Source organism: Syngnathus scovelli, chromosome 2, assembly GCF_024217435.2.
Source record: "Syngnathus scovelli strain Florida chromosome 2, RoL_Ssco_1.2, whole genome shotgun sequence".
NCBI classification, from domain to species: Eukaryota; Metazoa; Chordata; class Actinopteri; order Syngnathiformes; family Syngnathidae; genus Syngnathus; species Syngnathus scovelli.
The window spans coordinates 3,749,776-3,770,025 of NC_090848.1; the positions used below are offsets into that span (position 1 = coordinate 3,749,776).

A 20,250-nucleotide genomic window follows, 5' to 3' on the forward strand; every position below is an offset into this window, starting at 1 on the left:
AAACAAGAAAAAAAAACTGTCAAAACTTGATTTAAATGTATATAAATAGAAATAACTACATTATGAAGAGGGTCTTTTTTTCCTGGTAACTGTTTTGGAATAAGTGCGAGAGCGTGTTTAAAGAAAATTGTTTTTATTTCATTACAAAACAAGCACAACTGCTTAAAAACCTTTAATGTTATATAAAGTGTTTGTAATGCAGATGCAGGAGGTGCAGCATGCATTTACATTGAACTTTTTTCATCCCACTGCAACACAACAAAGGAGGTAAAATAATAGGGAGGAGCGGGGCGTTCCGTCAGAGTCGATGCATATTGGTAATCAGTGAAAATCTGGCCGCTCCTCCCCCATCGAGGCTATTTAAGGCTATCGAATATCTGTACAAGGTTTTATTGACATGAGATCATATACAGTGAAACGATAATAATTATATCCGACACGAGAGCTGCACAACTCCTTGAATGATTACACAGCCTTTTTTTGATGACGCGGTACCGTTTGAATCTCAATAACAAATTCATACCTGAATGTGAACGAGTCAGTTAAGATTGTAAAGCCAGCTCTGGTATTGGATAGTGTTATATAGTGCAAGAGGTGGGTGTATATGCTTAGAAGAAAAAGCTCATACGTGTCCATCCATCTGTGAGTGCGGGCCGGCTTGCTCCCAGTCCTCAGGCAAATTGAGATAAAACTAGGATTTGACGGTGGAGGTTTTGGAAAGTAGTTTGTGATAAATCCAACCGTCACCCTGGCGGAGAAAAAAGGAGCTTGAATATATTCTGCATGGAGATGTTGCACGTCGAGTTAGCTTACCTCCCTGTCGAAGTAGCGGGTCCTCCAGGAGGTTTCTGTCTCCGCCCGGTGTCTCTCCTCTGAGCGTTGCCTCTCCTCCAGGATTCGCTTGTGCTCGGTGGCTTTGTCGATATCTTTCTGCCGCAGGGCCTCGGTAACGTGCTGCCACAAGCGCCTAAAACAAATGTAAACATTAAAAGTTGGAGCTGAACATCATGTTCTGGCATGATATTGTTGCATACCAGACAACGCCCGTCTGTTTTGAATGTTTGTAAAGGCATCGACGCAGCTCTCGTTCGTAATTACGCAGCCCCTTCACAGCATTTGGTGTTTTGCATTTAGTTTTACATCGAAAAGGAGTAATAGAGTCATGCAAGGCAAACAGATACATGGTGTAGAAGACAAATATTTTTATTTATTTATTTTATATTAGTTTATTTATTTATTTATTTATTTATTTATTTATTATTTCATTAATTAATTTTTATTTATTTATTTATTATTTTTTTAATTTATTTTTATTTATTTTTATTTTTTTTAACCAGGAAAATCCCATTGAGATTAAACAACCTCTTTTACAAGAGAATTCTGGTCAAGAAGCAGCAAACGTTACACAGCTTAATAAAATTTACATTAGCATCACAAAAAAATTGTTGTAATTTGATAAAGTCATCTCCAGTACTCTCATTTTGGACTTAAAGTTGGTCAATGAAACAAGTTCGAAAAATCAAACTTGAAAAATGTACGAAATTTCAACACAAGTTGATAAATGCGACCAACGTGTATGATGGAAAAGATAATGGAGTCCCCTGACCTGGATTCGGTCGGTCCTTGCTTCTCGATGGGCCGGACCCACTTCCTGGTTACAGGCAGTTTGGTGACATCGACCGCCCGGGTCTCTCCGTTGGTGTAAGCGAACTCCAGAGCGCCGTTCCACTCCCCCTGAATGCGGCACGCCACCACATTGGTCGGGTTGTGTTTCACCTCTGCCGTTACTCTACATTTAGGAAAACAAAAGATGTCACCTTCCTGTTCTCCACTTCAAAGTAAAGCGTCATCCTTACTTGTGCAATTTGCCACCATAAAAAGGTTTGGTTTGAAAAGTGATGACTGCGGCGTAACCCGTTTTGGCGCAAGTGATGTTCACTTTGCCGCCGAGTTCCACCCAAGGGACGGTGAGAATGGAGCGTGCGTATGCGCATGGCAACGTGAAGGTGTATTCTTCATCATGTTCCAGTAAAGTCAAGCAACCTAACAAAAAAAAAAAAAACATTAAGGTGTTACAAATTTGAGTTAATGTGAGGCAAAAAAAAAAGCTGCTCACCTTCACCGATCATGGAGACGCCAATGGACATTCCCATGAACTTGCTCTTAGTCCACACGTGAGTATTTACACACATGCGTCTCTCCTGGCATTCTGCATAAAACCCAGACACGGGGGGATGGTGGGATACTTGCTCAGCCACAAAGCGCACTTGGTAGAAATCTTGGGAGGGGGCGGGGTCAGGGTTTTCTAGCGAGGGCTCGGACGAGGAGGCCTCCGTTGTTTTGGGGACTTTCCAGGAGCAGTGGAAGGTCTCGCCGATGATGGGGTTGTAGGGCTTCTTGGCGATGGCGCCCTTGCGGCCCTCGTGGAAGGAGGTGAGGTAGTACTCCACGAAACGGACCATGCGTTCCTCGGGGGTGTCGCCGTCCGTGATGGCCACAAAGAGTTCGGGGTGCGACATGAAGTCGGCGTACATTTCCAGTAGAGAACGCTTCTCCAGGATGAAGGTGGGAAGAACAACCTGAAGCAGGACGACGGAAAATTAAAATGGAGAAAAGGTATTTTCCGTGCTAGTTAGCTAGCTATCTGCGTCGGTAATGACTTTATAGTTTGTAGTCAGGCAAAAAGTTGTTGGGCCAACTTGGGTCATGTGACTCAGCTCAGAGCCAACTTCTGACGCTGCATAAACATTTCTCGATTCAAATCTGATTCAGAGATGTAGTTTTGTTTAATTTAGTAAAGTTTGGTGTTTCGTTTTGAAGCAGCTGTGTACGGTGTGAAAAGAAAAAAAAAAAAAAAGAATCTGTTGATTTTTTTTTTTCTCTCTCTCTCTCTCAACACATGGAACTCGACCTACCCGTGTGAGGTCCATGCCCAACTTCAACTGCGAGAGCAGGTGTAGAATGACACTCCGCTCCTCCTCCACAGCACACAGGTCCTCCTCTTTGTCCGTGAACGAGTCGGCCACCTCATCCTGACCGTCAATGTCTTCTTGCTCCTGAAAGACAACAAGGAATGAAGATACATCTTCGACCCGAACCCACCATTGAAATCTTCCAGTTGTCTTACCCCAGAGAAGCTGCAGGACTCTGGGCTGCTGAGCTCCAGCCCTCCCTCCTGCAGCAGGTCCTCTCCTGCTGTGAAGCTACCCAAGGAATTGCTGCCATTCTTCAGGATGTCGGGCAGCTTGGGCTCCAGCCACTCAATGGTGGATCCTGCCATGGGCAGGAGGTGCAGAGCAGTGTGTTCACAGCTACTCATCAATGTCCCCACCCCTCCCTCCCAGGCCGCCCCCCCGACACTCACAAACACACGTAAGGCCAAAAAGGTGGCCTGCACAACAAGAGCCCGAGCCGTTCTGGGCAAACGTCTCGGGTTCAAACGCAACCGGAGCCTCGGATCGGACGCTACTTGCCCCGCCGAGAGGAAACACGTTCATCCTTTGATCAGTTGGGGACCGCCGGTGCGGCATCTTTTTATGCAAGCTTAGGGGTGGGCCGATCCCATTCAAATTCACCTCGCCTGTTGCCGGGCAACTTAATCTGATTGGCTGTTGCCGTCGGGGCCGCCTGATGAAATATGCATCGGGTAATGAGATCTGCTTCGGAAAAGTGGGACATGAGCTGACTGTTTTTGCCCTTTCAAATGATTTCGACCAGAGAGTGAACGTTGACGTTAAAGATGATTCGGACATACGTGCAACTGTACGTGTGCGACACTTTGAAATTTAAAAGTGCAGCATCGCATTGATATCGTCACGACCCGAGGTCCGATTACTCTTGAAACAGGTGGCAATAATGAGTACAGCTCCTTATCAATAATGCAAAATGATTCCACTGTTTGTCTAGTTTGGAGAGAGACCTGTTGTTCCCTCCGAGCACTTGTGGGCCTTCTCATTCGCACAAATTCTATTTCCCATTCATCACAATTTGAATACACGTAAAAGAAAGGAAACAAAGCGCCCGCCCACCTGCCATGGATCCCGTCTGCCTAGCCACCTGCTGCAGGTTCAGAATATGCAAGCAATCGTTGAGGCAGGTCATGGTAGCCATGGAGGTCGCCTTGAGCATAAGAAGATCCTGGTCCAAAGCGGACAGACCAGGAGCTGCAGGGAGGCCTTCTATTCCTTGGATTAGGTCTCGGTGCTGGCCTTGAGCTTGGGTCATCATCTAAAGAGTGTGTGATTAAAGGTTACAAAATGTCGATAAAATCTTCAAGACATCTCTTCACATTTGCAAAGTTACTCATAGATGGAACAGTTATAGAAATTTCTGTCAATCAGTGTGGAGTCAAGGGCTTCATTATTTACTTCTCTGGCTTCTATAAGGTGATCAGGTAGCAGGGACCGCTTGCTGGAATACAGTGAGGAGCCCTTGTGTATTTGCCAGTTGAATAATGAGGAGGGGTTCTGGCTAGGTCTCCGCATAGACATAGGTGAGCTACTGCTGCCTTGAGACACCATGGAGTAGCTGCGTGACTTGGGTGGAGGATTGCTCTGAGCACAAAAGTCACACAAAGTTGGATTGAAGAAATTATATTTGCCACCTGTTGCAAAACCAGTCTTACCTTTCCCATGGCCTCAGTGTGATGCTGCGTGCAGAGTTGCAGTCTGCTCACCCAGTGTTGTCTCTCTTTGGCGTCGGTGGCTGAAAATTATGCATGAATTAAAAAAAATTATAAATACATGGTTGGGGTTATTCTAGCAATGTGCAGAGAACAGAAAACACTATTTTCAGGACAACTTCAATCTTAACAAAACAAATCAGAACGAGGTCTGAGTAAGGTGTTCAAACACACCCCTGAGCTTGTACTGCTCTCCACTAATAGCGTTGACAGTGAACGTGTGCGAGTCCTCATCACTGGGGGAGATGACCGCCCCGGCCAAGGGCAGCGTGCCACGGGGCTTCTGAGGCCGAGATTGCTCGTTGACAAAGTACTCCAGCAAACCTGCCTCGTTGTTCAGGACAAAGAACCTGGAGAAGAATCGAAAACATGTCCAACTCTGGAAATAGCGATGATAATTTGTGCATGTTAAGTAGGTCACATCACCTGTACTGCCAACCTGTCACCAAGTTGGTGTACTTCATCAAGTAGCCATTGATATTCTCCATGTGGTCACTAGCATCCGATGGTAATCATGAAAAAGGAGAAACAGAAGATAAAAATCATTGGGATGGAGCACACAATGGGGCTCTTTCGATTGCCTCGTAAATTCGTCTGGTCAAAAAGTAAAGAAGCCAAACAAGTCACGTGCTAGTCGTCGTTCTTGCCACCACTCCTGTATGTAATAAACACACCATACGATCGGATTCAATAACTAGCTGGATAGCGTCACCAAACTAGAAGTACTCGCCTGTACTGCCAGCTTTTTGCACTCGCTCTTCCCGAGCTTGGAGTCCTATTCTGGGGGAATACATCCAATTTGCTTTCGTTGTCCGTAATTCGTATTGCTGTGGTTTCCCCTTGCATAGTCACTGGCAACACCACCACCTTTAGCTTAGCCGCAGTCGGCTGGACTTAAGCTAACCCGTCCAAAACAAGACAACGTGATTAAAGAAGACGACGTTTCTTTAAAATGTAGGGTGACGTTCAAAATCCTTTTCGTACCGACCATACAATTTATAGAAACCCATTTGTTGAGTTGTTATTCTAAATAAAACCTGATAAAACATGTCCAGCCAGCTTGACAGTCTTCCTGGTGGCACAACCGGAAACGCATCACGTGATCCGTCATCGGGATTTTCTGGATTCATATTTGAAGGCAAAATATGAATTTTAAGCAACCAAGTTTTATTCAACATATATCTTCGTGCCATCCGGAAAGAACATTGCGTGCTACTTCTACTTGACCCAATTTAGATAAAACAGTTTCAATGTGCACTAAAAACAAAATAAAGTACTGACGTCTGTGAGTTAAAGAGCTTTAATTCGAATTAACCTTATTTGTAAATAAAGGTCAACTAAATACATTAAATACAAATAAACGAATAAATAAATAAATAAATAAATAAATAAATAAATAAATAAATAAATAATGTTACACAGCAAATATTTCCGTTATAATGTCAGAACAACATAATACACTTAAGTAAAAATTTATACTGTATTATTATATTCAATTATATTATGAAATATAATGCAAGTAAATGATTATAATATTATTTATATATAAATAAATAATAATACGATATAGCGGTACAGAAAACGGATAGTGCATGTGATATTCGCACGATAACGATTATGTACAAAATAAAGTGACAGTTTATAAATTCTTAAAATGATTTGTTTCGGGAAATGAAAAAAAAAAAAAAGTTCCATATGTTTGTGCCATCCAGTTCAATCATGGGGCGTATAAGGAAGTTAGATGCGGAAGATTAAAGTGCGCTGCAGCGTTGAAAAAGTACGACCTGGATCAAAATGCCCGGGACCAAAGTCTGCATCTTGGGATCGGGAAACTGGTACGTTTAATAAGTTTTTGAGAAGAGTGTCTCACAATGCTGTTTGTTTTTTTGTTTCGCGCAGTCTGTACGTGTAATGTCGGGTTGCAATGTATTTTTTTTTTTTTTTTTTGTAAATTTGAGATTATATCGTCTGTCCCATCGGACGAGAAAAAAAAAAAAAAAAAAACGCCGCCAAACCGATTAGAATGCTCATGGAGGCTGTTTAACTCTTTGCAAGAATAGTGGTCGAACTTTTATGGGACAGATTTTCTCTCCAACTTTGTACCACCATAATCGACCGCATTTACGACGCAAAACCGCATAGGTCGAAAAAAGGCGTGAAATATATGAGACGTGTGTCGTAAACACGAAACAACGTAACTCGAGACCGTAAACCGAGGACACCCTATATTAAAATAGAGTGGCGGAGGTGTTCGATAATCAAAAAGAAAGGCAGTGGTTTTATTTTTAGGGATACATTTAAAATTATAAGCATGATATGGTTATAACTTAGAACTTGCGACTTTACTATTCAAGTACAGTTTAAGAAAATCAAAAACGAAATAACTATTCCATTAAAATATTTCATAGCTACATGAAAGATAAAACAACTAATTATTCAATTAAAATGTATGCTATCTATATTAAATTTGAATAAAATGGTACCCAAATGAATGTTACATTACTGGATTAATTTTTAAAAGGTCTGCAAGACACTTAAACGTGAGTTCTATTTTCCTCCGCGTAGGTGCCACAAGAGGGCGCCCGCGAATCACTACTGATGCTGTAAAATACCTTTGTTTTTATATCAAAAGTCAGTTGTATATATAACAAACCTGCGTTTTAACATCTACCTGTATGTATTTTTACTTTTGTTTATTGACTGTCCTGAGGGTTCATCCGAGTCCTCTTTTTGTTTTGATTTGTTTTATAGGGGCTCTTCAATTGCCAAAATAATTGGATGGAACGTCAGATCATCAAACCGGTTCGACCCAATCGTGAACATGTGGGTTTACGAAGAAATGGTCAATGGGAAAAAGCTGACCGAGATCATCAACACGGAGCATGAAAATGTCAAATATTTGCCTGGTCACAAGCTGCCCAAGAACGTGGTAATTGTCCAGTATCAAGGGATTGATTATGAAATTAATTTTGACACAATATTCCAAGTCTTCTGTTTTTCTGAGCCAATCAGAGTACCGTAAAAGATCACATGACCTCACTTTGTCGCCGATGTTCTGACCAGGTGGCTGTTCCAGATGTCGCAGAGGCCGTCAAAGGAGCAAAATTGCTCGTTTTTGTCACCCCTCACCAATTTGTCCACTCGCTCTGTGACAAGATCAAGTCCCACGTTGTGGACGGCGCCGTCGGCATTTCACTCATCAAAGTGAGAGCCCCGTTCCGATGGCAAAACAAAACAAAAGTTGCTTCATTGTGGCAATGAACTGCCTGTAGGGTATCGGCGAAGGTCCGGACGGACTGCAGCTCATCTCGGACATCATCAGGAAAGAACTGGAAATTGAGGTCAGCGTCCTGATGGGGGCCAATATTGCCAGCGAGGTGGCAGATGAGAAGTTCTGTGAAACCACCATTGGTATGACACTCTTTTTAACGGATCATCCCATCTTGGTTCCTGTTGTTACTTGACATAATTATTCCGTACTATTTCCAAAAGGTTCTACAAATGAGGCCAATGGACTTCTCTTCAAAGAGCTTCTTCAGACTCCCAACTTTCGCATCACTGTGGTGCAGGACAGTGACACAGTGGAGTTGTGTGGAGCGCTGAAGGTAAATGATTAGTGTGAAATCGACCCAAAAGGTCAGAAGGGGAATAAATGGAGTCCGTATGCATCCGTAGAACATCGTGGCCCTCGGCGCCGGATTCTGCGACGGCCTCGGATTTGGGGACAACACCAAGGCGGCGGTGATCCGGTTGGGTTTGATGGAGATGGTCGCCTTCGCCAAGTTGTTCTGCAGGGGCCAAGTGAGTTCCGACACCTTCTTGGAGAGCTGCGGCGTAGCCGACCTCATCACCACCTGCTACGGTGGACGAAACCGCAAAGTTGCAGAAGCTTTCGTCAGAACTTCCAAGGTAATTTAGAAGCTTACAGTAAACACGGAATTAATGGACGGATTTAAAAAATGTAAAAATAAATAAAAAGTAATTTCTTTTAAATTTATTTATTTTATTATTATTATTATTTATTAATGGACAAATTTAAAAAATGTAAAAATTTAAAAAAATATGCTACATAAAAATAAAAGCATACCTATAAATTGTCTGACTAATATTATATAGAAACAAAACATCACATAAGCAACCACAGAAAGACAGACAACATGAAAAAATAATTTATTACACATCATATTAAAACATTTCTTCTTCATTAGTCCATCGCAGAGCTGGAAACTGAAATGCTCGGTGGACAAAAACTGCAAGGTCCGCAAGCCTCAGCTGAGATTTACAAAATTCTACAGAAGAAGGACATGGTCAACATGTAAGTCAATTAATTGGCCTCCATGGCAAACGCTGAATTGTTAAGAATGATTCATTTTTATGAATAATTCTTTTCCTGCTTTAGGTTTCCGCTCTTTGTGTCCATATACCAGATCTGCTATGAAGGCAAAGAGGTGAAACAGTTCATCACCTGCCTTCAGAAACACCCAGAGCACATGTGAAAATGACAACAGTACATTGGAATGTGCCTCCTGTGGAAATTTGCGACAACAAGAGATTGACAACATTCATGAGCTGGAAACTAATTTCAATTTGATAAAAAAGAACTTTTTTCTTTGTGTTGTTATCAATCATTTCAGCCATTTTTTTGTATATTGCTGGATGGAGCCTTTCCCAGCTGACTTGGCAAGAGGCGGGCAACACCCTGGTTGCCAGACGATTGCGTAATATTTTGTAATAGGTTGCCAGACATTCACACGCATTCCTAGCTGCAGTTCAGACTCTGCAATTATTTGAGCATGCAAGGTATGCAGGAGAAAATTCACACTTATACAAACCGATAAATTGTTAACTGTGAGGCGATTTTGCAAGCCCCTTATATAATAAATGAAATCAAATTCAATATAATCTTAGATTAATTGCACATAGGTTTCAAAATTAATCTAAAATTTTGGGTGGAACACAAAATAAATGTAGAATTGTCTCCTCGTCACCGCTTGCAAAGAATGTAAACTGAACTGCACAAAAAGATGAATGACGTCAGAGCTTTCCCCCCTGCAAAGACAAGCGAATTAATAAGACGTCTCACTCTGCTGCTACCGTTGCTTTTCTATTTTTCTTGCAACGTAGCGTTTTTTTCCCACCACTCTCTTTTTTCTCAATATCACAAGAGTATATACGATGTGAAAAGTGGTCATCAATAACACGACTTAAACGTACAATTCTTGTAACATTGGCCGCGCCGTAGTGAGAGCTCTTTACTAAACAAACGATCTCTTATACTGCACACGCCCAGCCTCAGCACCAATAGCGCATCCTCCTCGCGCACTTGCTTCTTGACAAGCTGAAGGCCAAGCCCACGACGCCCCCCGTATTTTGTCCGCGTTCACCTGGCTTTAGCGGGCCGTTATGTCTGTACATGTTAAGCCATGCCCGATGCCAAGCCCCGCCTGATTCCATCTCCGCGGCCGCTTTTGCTGCTGCTCTTTACGCACTCCTCCTTGCTCCTGGTTTCTTCTGATGCGCCAGTGGGAGCCGTGGATGAGGGCGGCGGCGGTGGCGGTGGTGGCGGCCTCCCCCCCTCCTTGTCCGGGGACAATGGCCAGAACGCCACCAACACGCCGCTCTTTCTCGGGACCCCCGCTCAAACCGAAGGTGAAGATCTGAGCTGCTTATTATTATCCACACGGTGACGTAATCGCATATCTTCACGTCTTTTTTTAAATTACTGCTGCTACGATGTTTAGGGTACGCCTGGAGTGCTTCTGCATTAAGTGATGGATAAACCTAAAATAAAATCTTTTCTTGGCTATAATCAGATCAGGTGATTATGTTGAGGCAGCACACTGCAAACCCGCGATGCTCAGCAGATATGGAAGTGTGTGTCAGCAAAAAAATCTGTTGTGATCTAGAGGGGCCCTCCTCTTGGGAATTAATTCTGCTTTATGAATTCTAGAGCCCCGGTTTGCCCTAAAGGTTCTGGTGAGAGACATGGTGACCCGCCAGCTCTTGCCAGGAGCCTCGGTTGGGATTTATGTCAACCACAACTTGAGCAGCTCCACCTGGACAGGGGAGGAAGGTGAAGCTCTCCTATGGGTGCCGTACAGCCCCGGGTTGAGTCTGACCCTGGTGGCCACCATGGAAGGTTACATCCCCAGCCCGCAGCCTTGGATCACGAGCAGGAGACCCAGTGAGAAGCATTTTTTTTTTAGATTTTGTGTAAATGTCACTAGTTTATGAGCTGAGGATGGACACATTGTGTCGTTGCAGTCTTCTCTGCTGTGACGTTGCTGCTGCTTCCTCAGAGGCAAGGCAACATCTGGCTTTTTGAAGACACAGTGCTCATCACAGCTAAGTTGCCTGGTATGTGACGTCACATTTTTAACCATCACAACATAAATGGAGACTTATTTTCTCCATCCTGTCTGATTATTACAGACAGCGCCTCTCAACCAAAGATAAAGTTTGCCAAGAACCTGCTCACACTCCCCGACAAGAACAACATGTCATCGTTGACGGCTTACCTGACTGTGACGCACTTGGGGAAGGAGTGCGTCAACTGCACTCCGGGCATCGTTGCCAACGCATCAGGTAATATTCTCATTAAATTACATGCACCGATAAAAATTTGATTTCATTTTTGCTGCTTGTTTGCAGTTTTTCGAAGCGTCGGCTTGAAGCCGGCGGCAGCGGTTAGTGTCCACCTCTACGCAGGAGACGAGGAGCTCCGGGTTCAAGGGCCCGTCCAGTTGAGCGTGCCTCTGGGGAGTGCCACCCGCCTCCGCGTCTCTGACACCATGCCGGCTTGGGCCTTTAACCTCCAGACAGGTAGGAGCCCGGTCATAAAGCGGGGAGGGCCAAAGTACGACACGTTCCTGGAATGAACGACTCTACTTGAAGGTGCCTGGGAGAATCGAGGTATGGGAATCGTGCGGGCGGTTGATCAGGAGCTGATTTGGACGTACACCGCTTCTCACCTGGGTTACTGGATGGCTGCCCCCTTTCCTTCCAATGGTGAATTTCTTCTCATCTCATCGTCGGTCTTTATAATTTTATTTTATTTTATTTTATTTTATTTTATTTTATTTTATTTTATTAATTATTTATTTATTTATTTATTTATTTATTTATTTATTTATTTTAAAATGGATTTATTTATTCATTTATTTATTTTCTGATGAAAAAAAAACTTATCGGTTTTTATGTGTCAGATCACGGAAGCTCCTTGGAGTTCTTTTCCTATCATCCGCTCCTAACGGTGGGAATACTAGCAGGAACTGTGGTGGTCGTGATCGGATTTCTGACTTTGCTCTTGTGTCAATGCGGGTACGAAACATCTCCTGTTTTGTTCTCTATGGTAAGCGTGTGTATTTCTGACAATAATCAAATGCAAATGTTTCTCCGCAAGTTCCCAGCGAGAGCCCAGGGGGAGACGAGCTCGTTTCTCCAAACTGGCCGTGATGAAAAAAGACCAAACCACCTCCATGCACATGGAGGAGGGTCTGCTCTTACACTCGGGGGAGAACATCCTGACTTCCCGCAACGTCCAGTGCGACATCCTATCCACCCCGAGGCACAAAGCCAACTACAACATCTACGTGGAGGACCCGGCGGGTCAAGCCACGGCTCCTCTCTACGAGAATTTATCCGCCGATCGTATCAAAGTGCGCTCCCACTACATCAACAACGAGGAGGTATCTCGACTTATGGAGCGGATGGAGCAGAACCGCGGCAACATCAACGTCGACGGCTTCTTCCCCGACAAACTGCTTCATATCTACAACCATCCGGTGGCTATCATTCAGGCGCCGGATATTTTCGGCAACCAAGAATCGCAGAAGTCCGCCACGTTCCCCCGCAACGGAAATGACCCGGAAGCGCCGAGTAAAGACAGCTACACGCAGACGCTGGGGAAAGTCCAAAGCGGCCAACAGCAAAGCAATCAAGATGAGCCGCAACCTCTGGAAACTCCTCCCCCGAGCCAAGGGCCCGCCGCCGTGTGGGCCCGCTACAGTAACCTCCTGGAGTCGTCCGTCTCGGTGCCGGGTACGCTCAACGAGGCGGCCGGGATGGAAGGCTTCGGCGGCGAGCTTCAAGGGATCTCGGAGCGCACCCTGCTGGAACTGACCCGGGGCAAGTCTTCGGGTTCCCACCCCCGGGCTTGGTTCGTCTCCCTGGACGGGAAACCGGCCGCTCAGGTTCGCCACTCCATCATCGAGCTCCAGAGCCGCCACCGCCCTCCCAGCAGCAACGACACCAGCCTGGACTCCGGGGTGGACATGAACGAGCCTCAGCACAATATCCGGGAGGCGCGGCGGGAACGGATGTCCATCCGGGGTTCCTCGCTCCCGCAGCGGGGCAGAAGCGGCAGATACGGCGAAGAACCAGACCTGAGCAGCAGCGAGAGCGGCACCACGGCTACCGGTACTCCCGAGGACCACTCCCTCAGGAACATCCTGGACGGAAGCAGCAGTACCATTCCCAACATCCCCGAGGAGCAAGACGGCATGGACACCTCCAGCACTCAGGACGACAGTGAGCAAAGAGAGACCCCGCCTCCGCGCCGCCTGAGGAAAGGCAAGGAGAAGAGCAAATCGGAGAAGAGAAACACCAAGCACGTCCGGGAGGCCCGACCCGTGGCCAAACGAAAATAAAACCGGTGAAGATATTCTAAAGATCACCAGCAAGATTCCTCTAATCCAAGCACTGAGGGTGCCTTCTTCACGCTGGTGAGTCTGCAGGACGGACACAATGTAGTGCACTTATCCTCGCCATTGAAGCCCCGCCCACAGCAGCCACATACTGCCCCGCCCCCTCCCCCGCCCAAAGAATATGTAACTGAGGTGGTTTTGCGTTTATTAAATTTAAAAACCTCAACTGCCATTTTTAAAACGCATGCAAAATAGGTTCCCTTTATTATTGTGGAGCGAAACTTAGTTACGTAGTTTACCAGTGTAAGCGTTATTCGTTTTTCCACCTCATCACAGCAACGTGGTCTTTTCACGGTTTCACGTTTCTTGCTAAAAATAACATTCGGTGCCTTGGAGAAGCGCTTCTTTATTTTTTGTGTAAATAACCACACATGCCAAATCCAGAAAGAGCCGCAGCAAATTTGATGTTTTAAAACGGAGCAGTTTTTTGCCAAATGTTGTCTTCCGTGATGGATTCAGGCTTGGTTTTTGGTCGCCATTTTGTGTGTAAATAGTTGGCTTCTGTTTTTGTGACTGTGATGTTGCTGCTTGTGCAGTTTTCTTCTTCTACAATGAATTGATTATTAAAGAGATGAGTAGAAAATTCATTTTTGTTCATTTCAAATGTAGCAATGAGCACTTAATGAGTCAGCGGGCTTGTAACATTTTCTTCACGTTGTATTTCAATTTGCTGAATGTATTTGAATCTCGTTGTCAGTCATATATTTCTTTGCGACGATTGTGTATTTTTCTTTCATGCTCTTAATTATTAAACACATTTGCTTGACATCTTTGGCTGGGTCGTTATCGTAAAGACTTCCAAGAATAAATCTGTGATGTTAATCCTCATCATATGTCAACATCTGTTGCCTTTTAATCCCTCCCACCCTTAGAAAATGAAAAATAAAAATCCCCTCAATAATACCGTTGCAGCTTTAAAATCCAAAGTTAAAGATCACACGTGACTCTCGCCTTAAAATGAGGATTTGCGGGTTCAAATCAAGTCTTTCTTGTGTTGGTTCTTAGTTAGGGACAAAAATAACACGTGGCCACAAGAGGGCACTGTTTGCCACTGTAAATAACGTACGCGTACAACTCGCCTTCTCTCTCTTTTTTTTTAAAATCTTTTTTCTATTAGCCAAAATAATATTTGATTTCAAAACATGATTGTGAGACAAAACAAACAAACAAACAAAAAGTCAAACTCAAGTATGCATTGTATCCATTTTAGTAAAAACTGTAAAAATATGGTGAGGTCACTGGGTTATACACTAAATGCAGTTTTTGCAACTAATATGACATCTTATTTATTTGAACGTGCTTTAAGTCTATCTATTCCTATACGATTGCAAACATTTTTTAAATTGTGTGTCTTTGCAAATAATTGTGTAGTCGATTTAAAATAAAATTGTTGCAAATTCTATATATTAATCACATCAGTGAATCTAAATATTGCATTTATATATAATATATATAAATGCATATACTGTAAACAGCATGGAGTATAAGTGTTGTGTGTCTGTGTGTACCTGTATTGTGTTACCATCTCCTCTGCAGGGATGTCCCTTTTACGCCTCCATGGAAGGCGAACACATGATGTCATCCTCAAAGTGTCCTTATCAGGACAGCTCAGTGTTGCTTCAGACCGTGGAGGCTAACACAGCAGACACACTGACTCCTCATGAGCACAGATTGAATCTTTTTTTTTTTTTTTTTTTTTCTTTAGCTCACCAACAAGAAAGGGCAAGTTTAGGGATTGTGTTTTAAAAAAATGGCATCTGCAAAGGTAAGCTTTTGTTTACTCTTCCGTTCCACGGTGTGTGTGTGTTTGATGCTGGAAATATCACATGTGTGTTCATTTAAATTAGGCTGAATGGATTTGCATTGATCTAGATGCACAAATAATTGATTAAAGAGATTACAAACAATATTGATTAGAAATAGTTACTTTGCATTGAGCCATAACAATATACGGCCATACTGCCGTTTAAATTTTAGGAGCCACACCTCACACAATGCAAAGCATTAATAAAAAAAAGTTTGAACTTCGCCAGGAAGTGAATGAACACATAGACATTCATTTGGCTAAACTTGCTCAATAAGTCACCTAAAATACACAAGCAGGAAGGAAACTGTGGAGGCCAAGGGGGGAAAAAAGGCTGAATCTGTAATCTAATGCGAAAAAAGGAATCCAGCAATCACACGGGGGAAAAAAGATTTTCTATGCTTTGTTTACACAATTAATCATTTTAAAATAAATTAACCCTTTTTACTAAAAAAAAAAAAAAACCCTGCCCAAAAAGTCATCCAAGATATTTCATTCTATTTTTCTATTTATTTAATTTCTATTCTACATAAAAAAAATTTAAAAAAACATTTTTACCTGAAGATTATTTTTCCCCCCCTTAAAACCTTTCTCCATCTTCCTCAGAAAATGCATCCAGCAATTCGCTTGATGTTTCTCCTGGTCATGTGCTCCCTCGCCAAGGTAGTAAACATCCACGCACAAGTCGATTTCAACGCTCGGATAAGATTTCTAATCAGGTTGTGCTTCATTGGTGTCAGCTGCTTGTGGCTGAGGAAAATCCAGAGGACCATCAGGAACATTCCAATCATTACGGGGAGCATCCGGCAACTATCGCCATGGCCCAGTACAAGTGCTTCCAGCGGATGGTGAGAGGAGACCATCACCGAAGAACGCAATCGGCGGGTGAGCATGATGATGACGATGATTTTGATGTTGATGATGTTGATGATGATGATGATGATGATGATGATGGTGGTGGTGAAGTTGATGATGATGGTGATGATGATGTTGATGATGATGATGGTGATGATGATTATGATGTTGATGATGATGGTGATGATGATGGTGATGATGATGGTGATGATGATGATGATGATGATGATGATGATGATGATGATGATGAAGTTGATGAGATGTGATGATGATCCTGATGATGATAATGATGGTGATGATGATGATGATGATGATGATGATGATGATGATGATGATGATGATGATGATGATGATGATGATAATGATGATGATGATGATGAAGTTGATGAGATGTGATGATGATCCTGATGATGATGGTGATGATGATGATGATGATGGTGATGATGAAGGTGACGATGGTGTGATGAAGATGATGTGATCATGACGTTGGTGATGATCATGATGTTGATGATGACTGTGATGATGATGAGGATGATGATGCTTGACAAGGCCAAAGTGGCTAAGGCATTTCCGATTGACGATTTGACATTTTTCCCGCAGGACCCGTGTGCAACATGACCTGGGACGGTTGGCTGTGCTGGGACGAGACGGAAGCAGGGCTCGTAACGGAGCAGGGCTGTCCCGATTATTACAAAGACTTTGACCCTCATGGTAATTTGACCTTGTATTACTCCATTTTGAGATGAGTCGTAGTTGAGGGGACACAACAAAAACACATTTTGCATCCTTTGGATACTTCTGAATACTTATGAGAAAAAAAAAAAAGAGAAAATACTATTTTATCAACTTGAATTATTCTGATTGATTCTAACTCCAAGTTTACATTTTGCCATCAGCGCTAGCCTCCAAAGTTTGTACGGAAACAGGCGATTGGGGGCGTCACCCAGAGAGCAACCGGACATGGACAAACTTTACCAACTGCCAAGCCAACACGACACATCACGGCACAGTGAGAGCAAATCAAATCTCAGTAAACCCATCAAGCCTCCGGAATGTTCTTCAGTGAAATATTGTGTCTATCCCAGGTGGCCATGACGCACTTCTACCTGGTCATGATAGGTCACGGGTTGTCACTAGTCTCACTGATCATATCGCTGGGAATATTCTTCCATTTTAAGTAAGCACCTGTTTATTCAATTTTTTAAAATTATCTTTATTTACAGGCTCCGCCTCTAATCAGAATAGGATAGCAAAGCAGACTAAAACGTTTTCCAGCCTTAGTTGAAATTTTAACAGCCAATCAGAATCTCTCGCTGGTCCCCCCAGGAGTCTGAGCTGTCAGAGGATCACACTGCACAAGAACCTCTTTGTCTCATTTGTTCTGAACTCGGTCATCACGGTGGTGTGGTTGACCAAGGTGGCCAAGAAACAAGGACAGACGTACAACGACTCGGTAAGCCAACCGCTGTCGGTCCACGAATTGGTCGTCATGTGATTATTTTCCCGTCGCTAGGCGAGCTGCAAGCTACTGATGTTCATCCATCTCTACCTGCTGAGCTGCAACTACTTCTGGATGCTATGCGAGGGCATCTACCTGCACACTCTGATCGTGGTGGCCGTGTTTGCCGAGAAGCAGCATCTCTTGTGGTATTATCTGCTCGGCTGGGGTGAGTAGGGAACGGAAGGAAGGATCTCGCAAGATCTTTTTTGCTCAGGTGCTTTTGACTCTGCAGGTTTCCCGCTGGTGCCGGCAGTGCTGCACGCCGTAGCACGTCAATGCTATTATAATGACAAGTGAGTTTGTTGAAATCGAAAAAAAGATCTTGCTAAGCATTTTTGGCTCGTTTGAGAAAGCTGGGTTTTTTGTTTTGACAGATGCTGGGTCAGCTCCGATACATCCTTGCTCTACATCATCCATGGGCCCATCTGTGCCGCCTTGGTGGTGAGTGGCAAACCCTGACGTCTGTCCGTCTGTCTGTCTGTCATTCCGAATGTTGCATCTTGGGTTCGGATCAGAACAAAAAGTTTCGAAATTTTTCCTCCAGTCCTTAAGACTGGCTTCCAGTCGTCTGTAAAATACATTTTAAAATCCCGCTACTGGTCTACAAATTACCAAACTGTTTAGGTCCTGACCACATGAAAAAAATTTCAATGTAACCCAGTCTGATGTCTGAGCCCAGACTTCGAAGTAAACATGGTGAAGCAGCATTTAAGCGTTGTGCTGCACACAAATGGATGTCCGAGGCGAGCCTGCTTTTAAATGCACCTCCATCTTGCAGGTGAACCTGTTCTTCCTCCTGAACATCGTACGGGTTCTCATCACCAAACTGCGAGTAACCCACCAGGCCGAGTCCAGCCTGTACATGCGGGCGGTGAGGGCCACACTCATCCTCATCCCGCTTCTCGGCATTCAATTCGTGCTGCTTCCCTACAAGCCTCAGGAGCACTGGGTTTCTGAGATCTATCTCTACATTATGGAGATCCTCATGCACTACCAGGTAGGCCCTGACTCAGCATTCAAAACAGCATTTTGATGCCTTACTCACAAGTCTGGTGCTTTCAGGGTCTTCTCGTGTCCACCATATTCTGCTTCTTTAACGGAGAGGTAAGCAAATAAAGTTTTGCAACCCTGAATCGAACTAAACCCAATCATGACCTTTGACCTCTTCCCTCGTAAGGTTCAGAGTGTTTTGCGGAGACATTGGAATCAGCAGAGGATGCAATTTGCCGGGACGTTTGCCAACGCCGATTTGTTCCGTTCGGCATCTTACGTGGCGTCGTCGCTCACCGAAGTTCACCGCTGCTACAGCATCGAGAGTCACACCGAGCACACCAACGGCAAAAGCTACTCGGACATTTTCCGATCTGACAGCCCGTTTGTGTAACGAGGACTTTTTCGTACAGGATTCAGAAGAGGGTCCGAGGAACTGAGATGATTTTTTTTTTCATCTTTTCATAACTTTTGTCTCGCAAAACTTTTCACCAGATTCAAAACCAGATTCACTGTGACGTCTTTTTTTTTTTTTTTTTCGCGCGCGGGTTCAACTGCATGCTTTCAGAAATTTCGAAGGCCGAATGAAGCTCCTCAGCTGAGTTTTTTTTTAACAAGATTTTTTCTTTCCAGGTGAAATTTCAAACCTGGAAAACACTAAAAACTTTCCAGGTGAACTTTAACGGTTGCAACTGTGGCGTTGTAGTCACATTTCCCGCTTTCTCATTTTCGAGTATGGCACGTTTTGTCTCAATTGTTTTATTTATAACTCCTTTCATGTACACTTCAAAAAGGTTCATGTTGTTCCTTTTTCCCAAAATGCTGGAGAGGAAATAATGATGTAATAATGGCGAGCTTTTTTTTTTTTTCTGCCGAGAAGCTTGCTTTGCAATTTGCATTAACATTGTATAGAAGGAACTTATAACGTGGCTGTAAATAAAATTGGCTGTGCAATGACAAAACTGCTCTCACCAACTTTTATATGGAAGAAAAAAAATTCTCTTTGAAACAAACATGAAAGAAAAGGCCGCATTTCCTTTTCGGACCTAAAAAGTGGACCGCCGCTTCCAGACAAAGTGACGGCATGCTATTTACTTTTCATCCATTCGAGGAAATCCCAAAGGAAAACGCCACCACTGCATCATTTAGCCAGCTGGAAAAGTCACCTGACACACTTTAAACCTGCGGCAAAGCAGGATGTTTACCATTTATCAGTAGCCCCGCCTCCCGTATTGACGCCCTCTGCTTGAAGCATCATTGACTTCCTATTTCCAAGAATACTTTTGCACGAAACCTTTTGAAGCTTGCCAGCTTCCTTCTTCTCGTAACCAACAATTGTTTACCGCAGCAGTCTTTAATAAAATGGGAAGAGCCTTTTTTTTTTCCCATTTCCAAATTCCCGTATGATCATCTTAGTGGGAATATTTGAAGAAACATTACCGTAATGAGTGAATTGGGATGTGACATCATTCGAAATATTTCCACGTATTTGGCCGGATCGATGCGTGATGTGGACACTTGAGTGCGGGAACATGGCACTCCTGAGAACAATAGAAAGAGTTCTTGGCCATACTTGAGGGTGTGGAGGGCGAGCAATTCAAGGGTGAGCTATGTGGCCTGCATGTGTGGATGTGACCCGGTCTGGGCGGGGATGCAGGATGTCCGCACGGCCCTCGCAAACCCGCACGGCCTCAACGTGGAGAGACCAAAGGGT

At 43.7% G+C, this 20,250-nt stretch overlaps 4 protein-coding genes across 6 annotated transcripts; 3 read left to right on the forward strand and 1 right to left on the reverse strand.

Moving 5' to 3' along the window:
• Positions 1–116: 116 nt before the first annotated feature.
• Positions 117–5,807, reverse strand: LOC125989347 (oxysterol-binding protein-related protein 11). 3 transcript variants are annotated; one of them, XM_049755589.1, is made up of 13 exons: positions 5,719–5,807; positions 5,108–5,176; positions 4,856–5,031; positions 4,625–4,704; positions 4,368–4,553; positions 4,029–4,227; positions 3,128–3,273; positions 2,916–3,056; positions 2,117–2,579; positions 1,857–2,043; positions 1,607–1,789; positions 814–967; positions 117–748 (listed from the first exon to the last, which is right to left on the reverse strand). In XM_049755589.1, the coding sequence occupies exons 1-13, from the start codon at positions 5,790–5,792 to the stop codon at positions 692–694; spliced, it is 2,115 nt and encodes a 704-aa protein (XP_049611546.1). In that variant the 5' UTR covers positions 5,793–5,807; the 3' UTR covers positions 117–691. The 3 variants fall into 3 exon arrangements, with proteins under 3 accessions (XP_049611546.1, XP_049611545.1, XP_068506100.1); XM_049755588.1 differs by having other exon boundaries at positions 5,412–5,785; XM_068649999.1 differs by having other exon boundaries at positions 5,108–5,336; positions 5,412–5,785.
• Positions 5,808–6,354: 547 nt separating this feature from the next.
• On the forward strand, positions 6,355–9,288 carry LOC125988532 (glycerol-3-phosphate dehydrogenase 1-like protein). The gene is made up of 8 exons (XM_049753839.1): positions 6,355–6,516; positions 7,433–7,610; positions 7,745–7,885; positions 7,954–8,092; positions 8,174–8,286; positions 8,357–8,590; positions 8,890–8,996; positions 9,081–9,288. The coding sequence occupies exons 1-8, from the start codon at positions 6,476–6,478 to the stop codon at positions 9,175–9,177; spliced, it is 1,050 nt and encodes a 349-aa protein (XP_049609796.1). The 5' UTR covers positions 6,355–6,475; the 3' UTR covers positions 9,178–9,288.
• Positions 9,289–9,898: 610 nt separating this feature from the next.
• fam171b (family with sequence similarity 171 member B) lies at positions 9,899–14,154 on the forward strand. The gene is made up of 8 exons (XM_049753837.2): positions 9,899–10,330; positions 10,632–10,865; positions 10,946–11,038; positions 11,114–11,266; positions 11,333–11,503; positions 11,576–11,689; positions 11,887–12,001; positions 12,084–14,154. The coding sequence occupies exons 1-8, from the start codon at positions 10,105–10,107 to the stop codon at positions 13,327–13,329; spliced, it is 2,352 nt and encodes a 783-aa protein (XP_049609794.1). The 5' UTR covers positions 9,899–10,104; the 3' UTR covers positions 13,330–14,154.
• Positions 14,155–14,989: 835 nt separating this feature from the next.
• Positions 14,990–19,498, forward strand: calcrlb (calcitonin receptor-like b). The gene is made up of 13 exons (XM_049753838.2): positions 14,990–15,151; positions 15,797–15,853; positions 15,931–16,075; positions 16,646–16,756; positions 16,942–17,054; positions 17,131–17,222; positions 17,372–17,498; positions 17,559–17,712; positions 17,779–17,839; positions 17,921–17,987; positions 18,325–18,543; positions 18,609–18,650; positions 18,724–19,498. The coding sequence occupies exons 1-13, from the start codon at positions 15,137–15,139 to the stop codon at positions 18,928–18,930; spliced, it is 1,410 nt and encodes a 469-aa protein (XP_049609795.1). The 5' UTR covers positions 14,990–15,136; the 3' UTR covers positions 18,931–19,498.
• Positions 19,499–20,250: the final 752 nt, after the last annotated feature.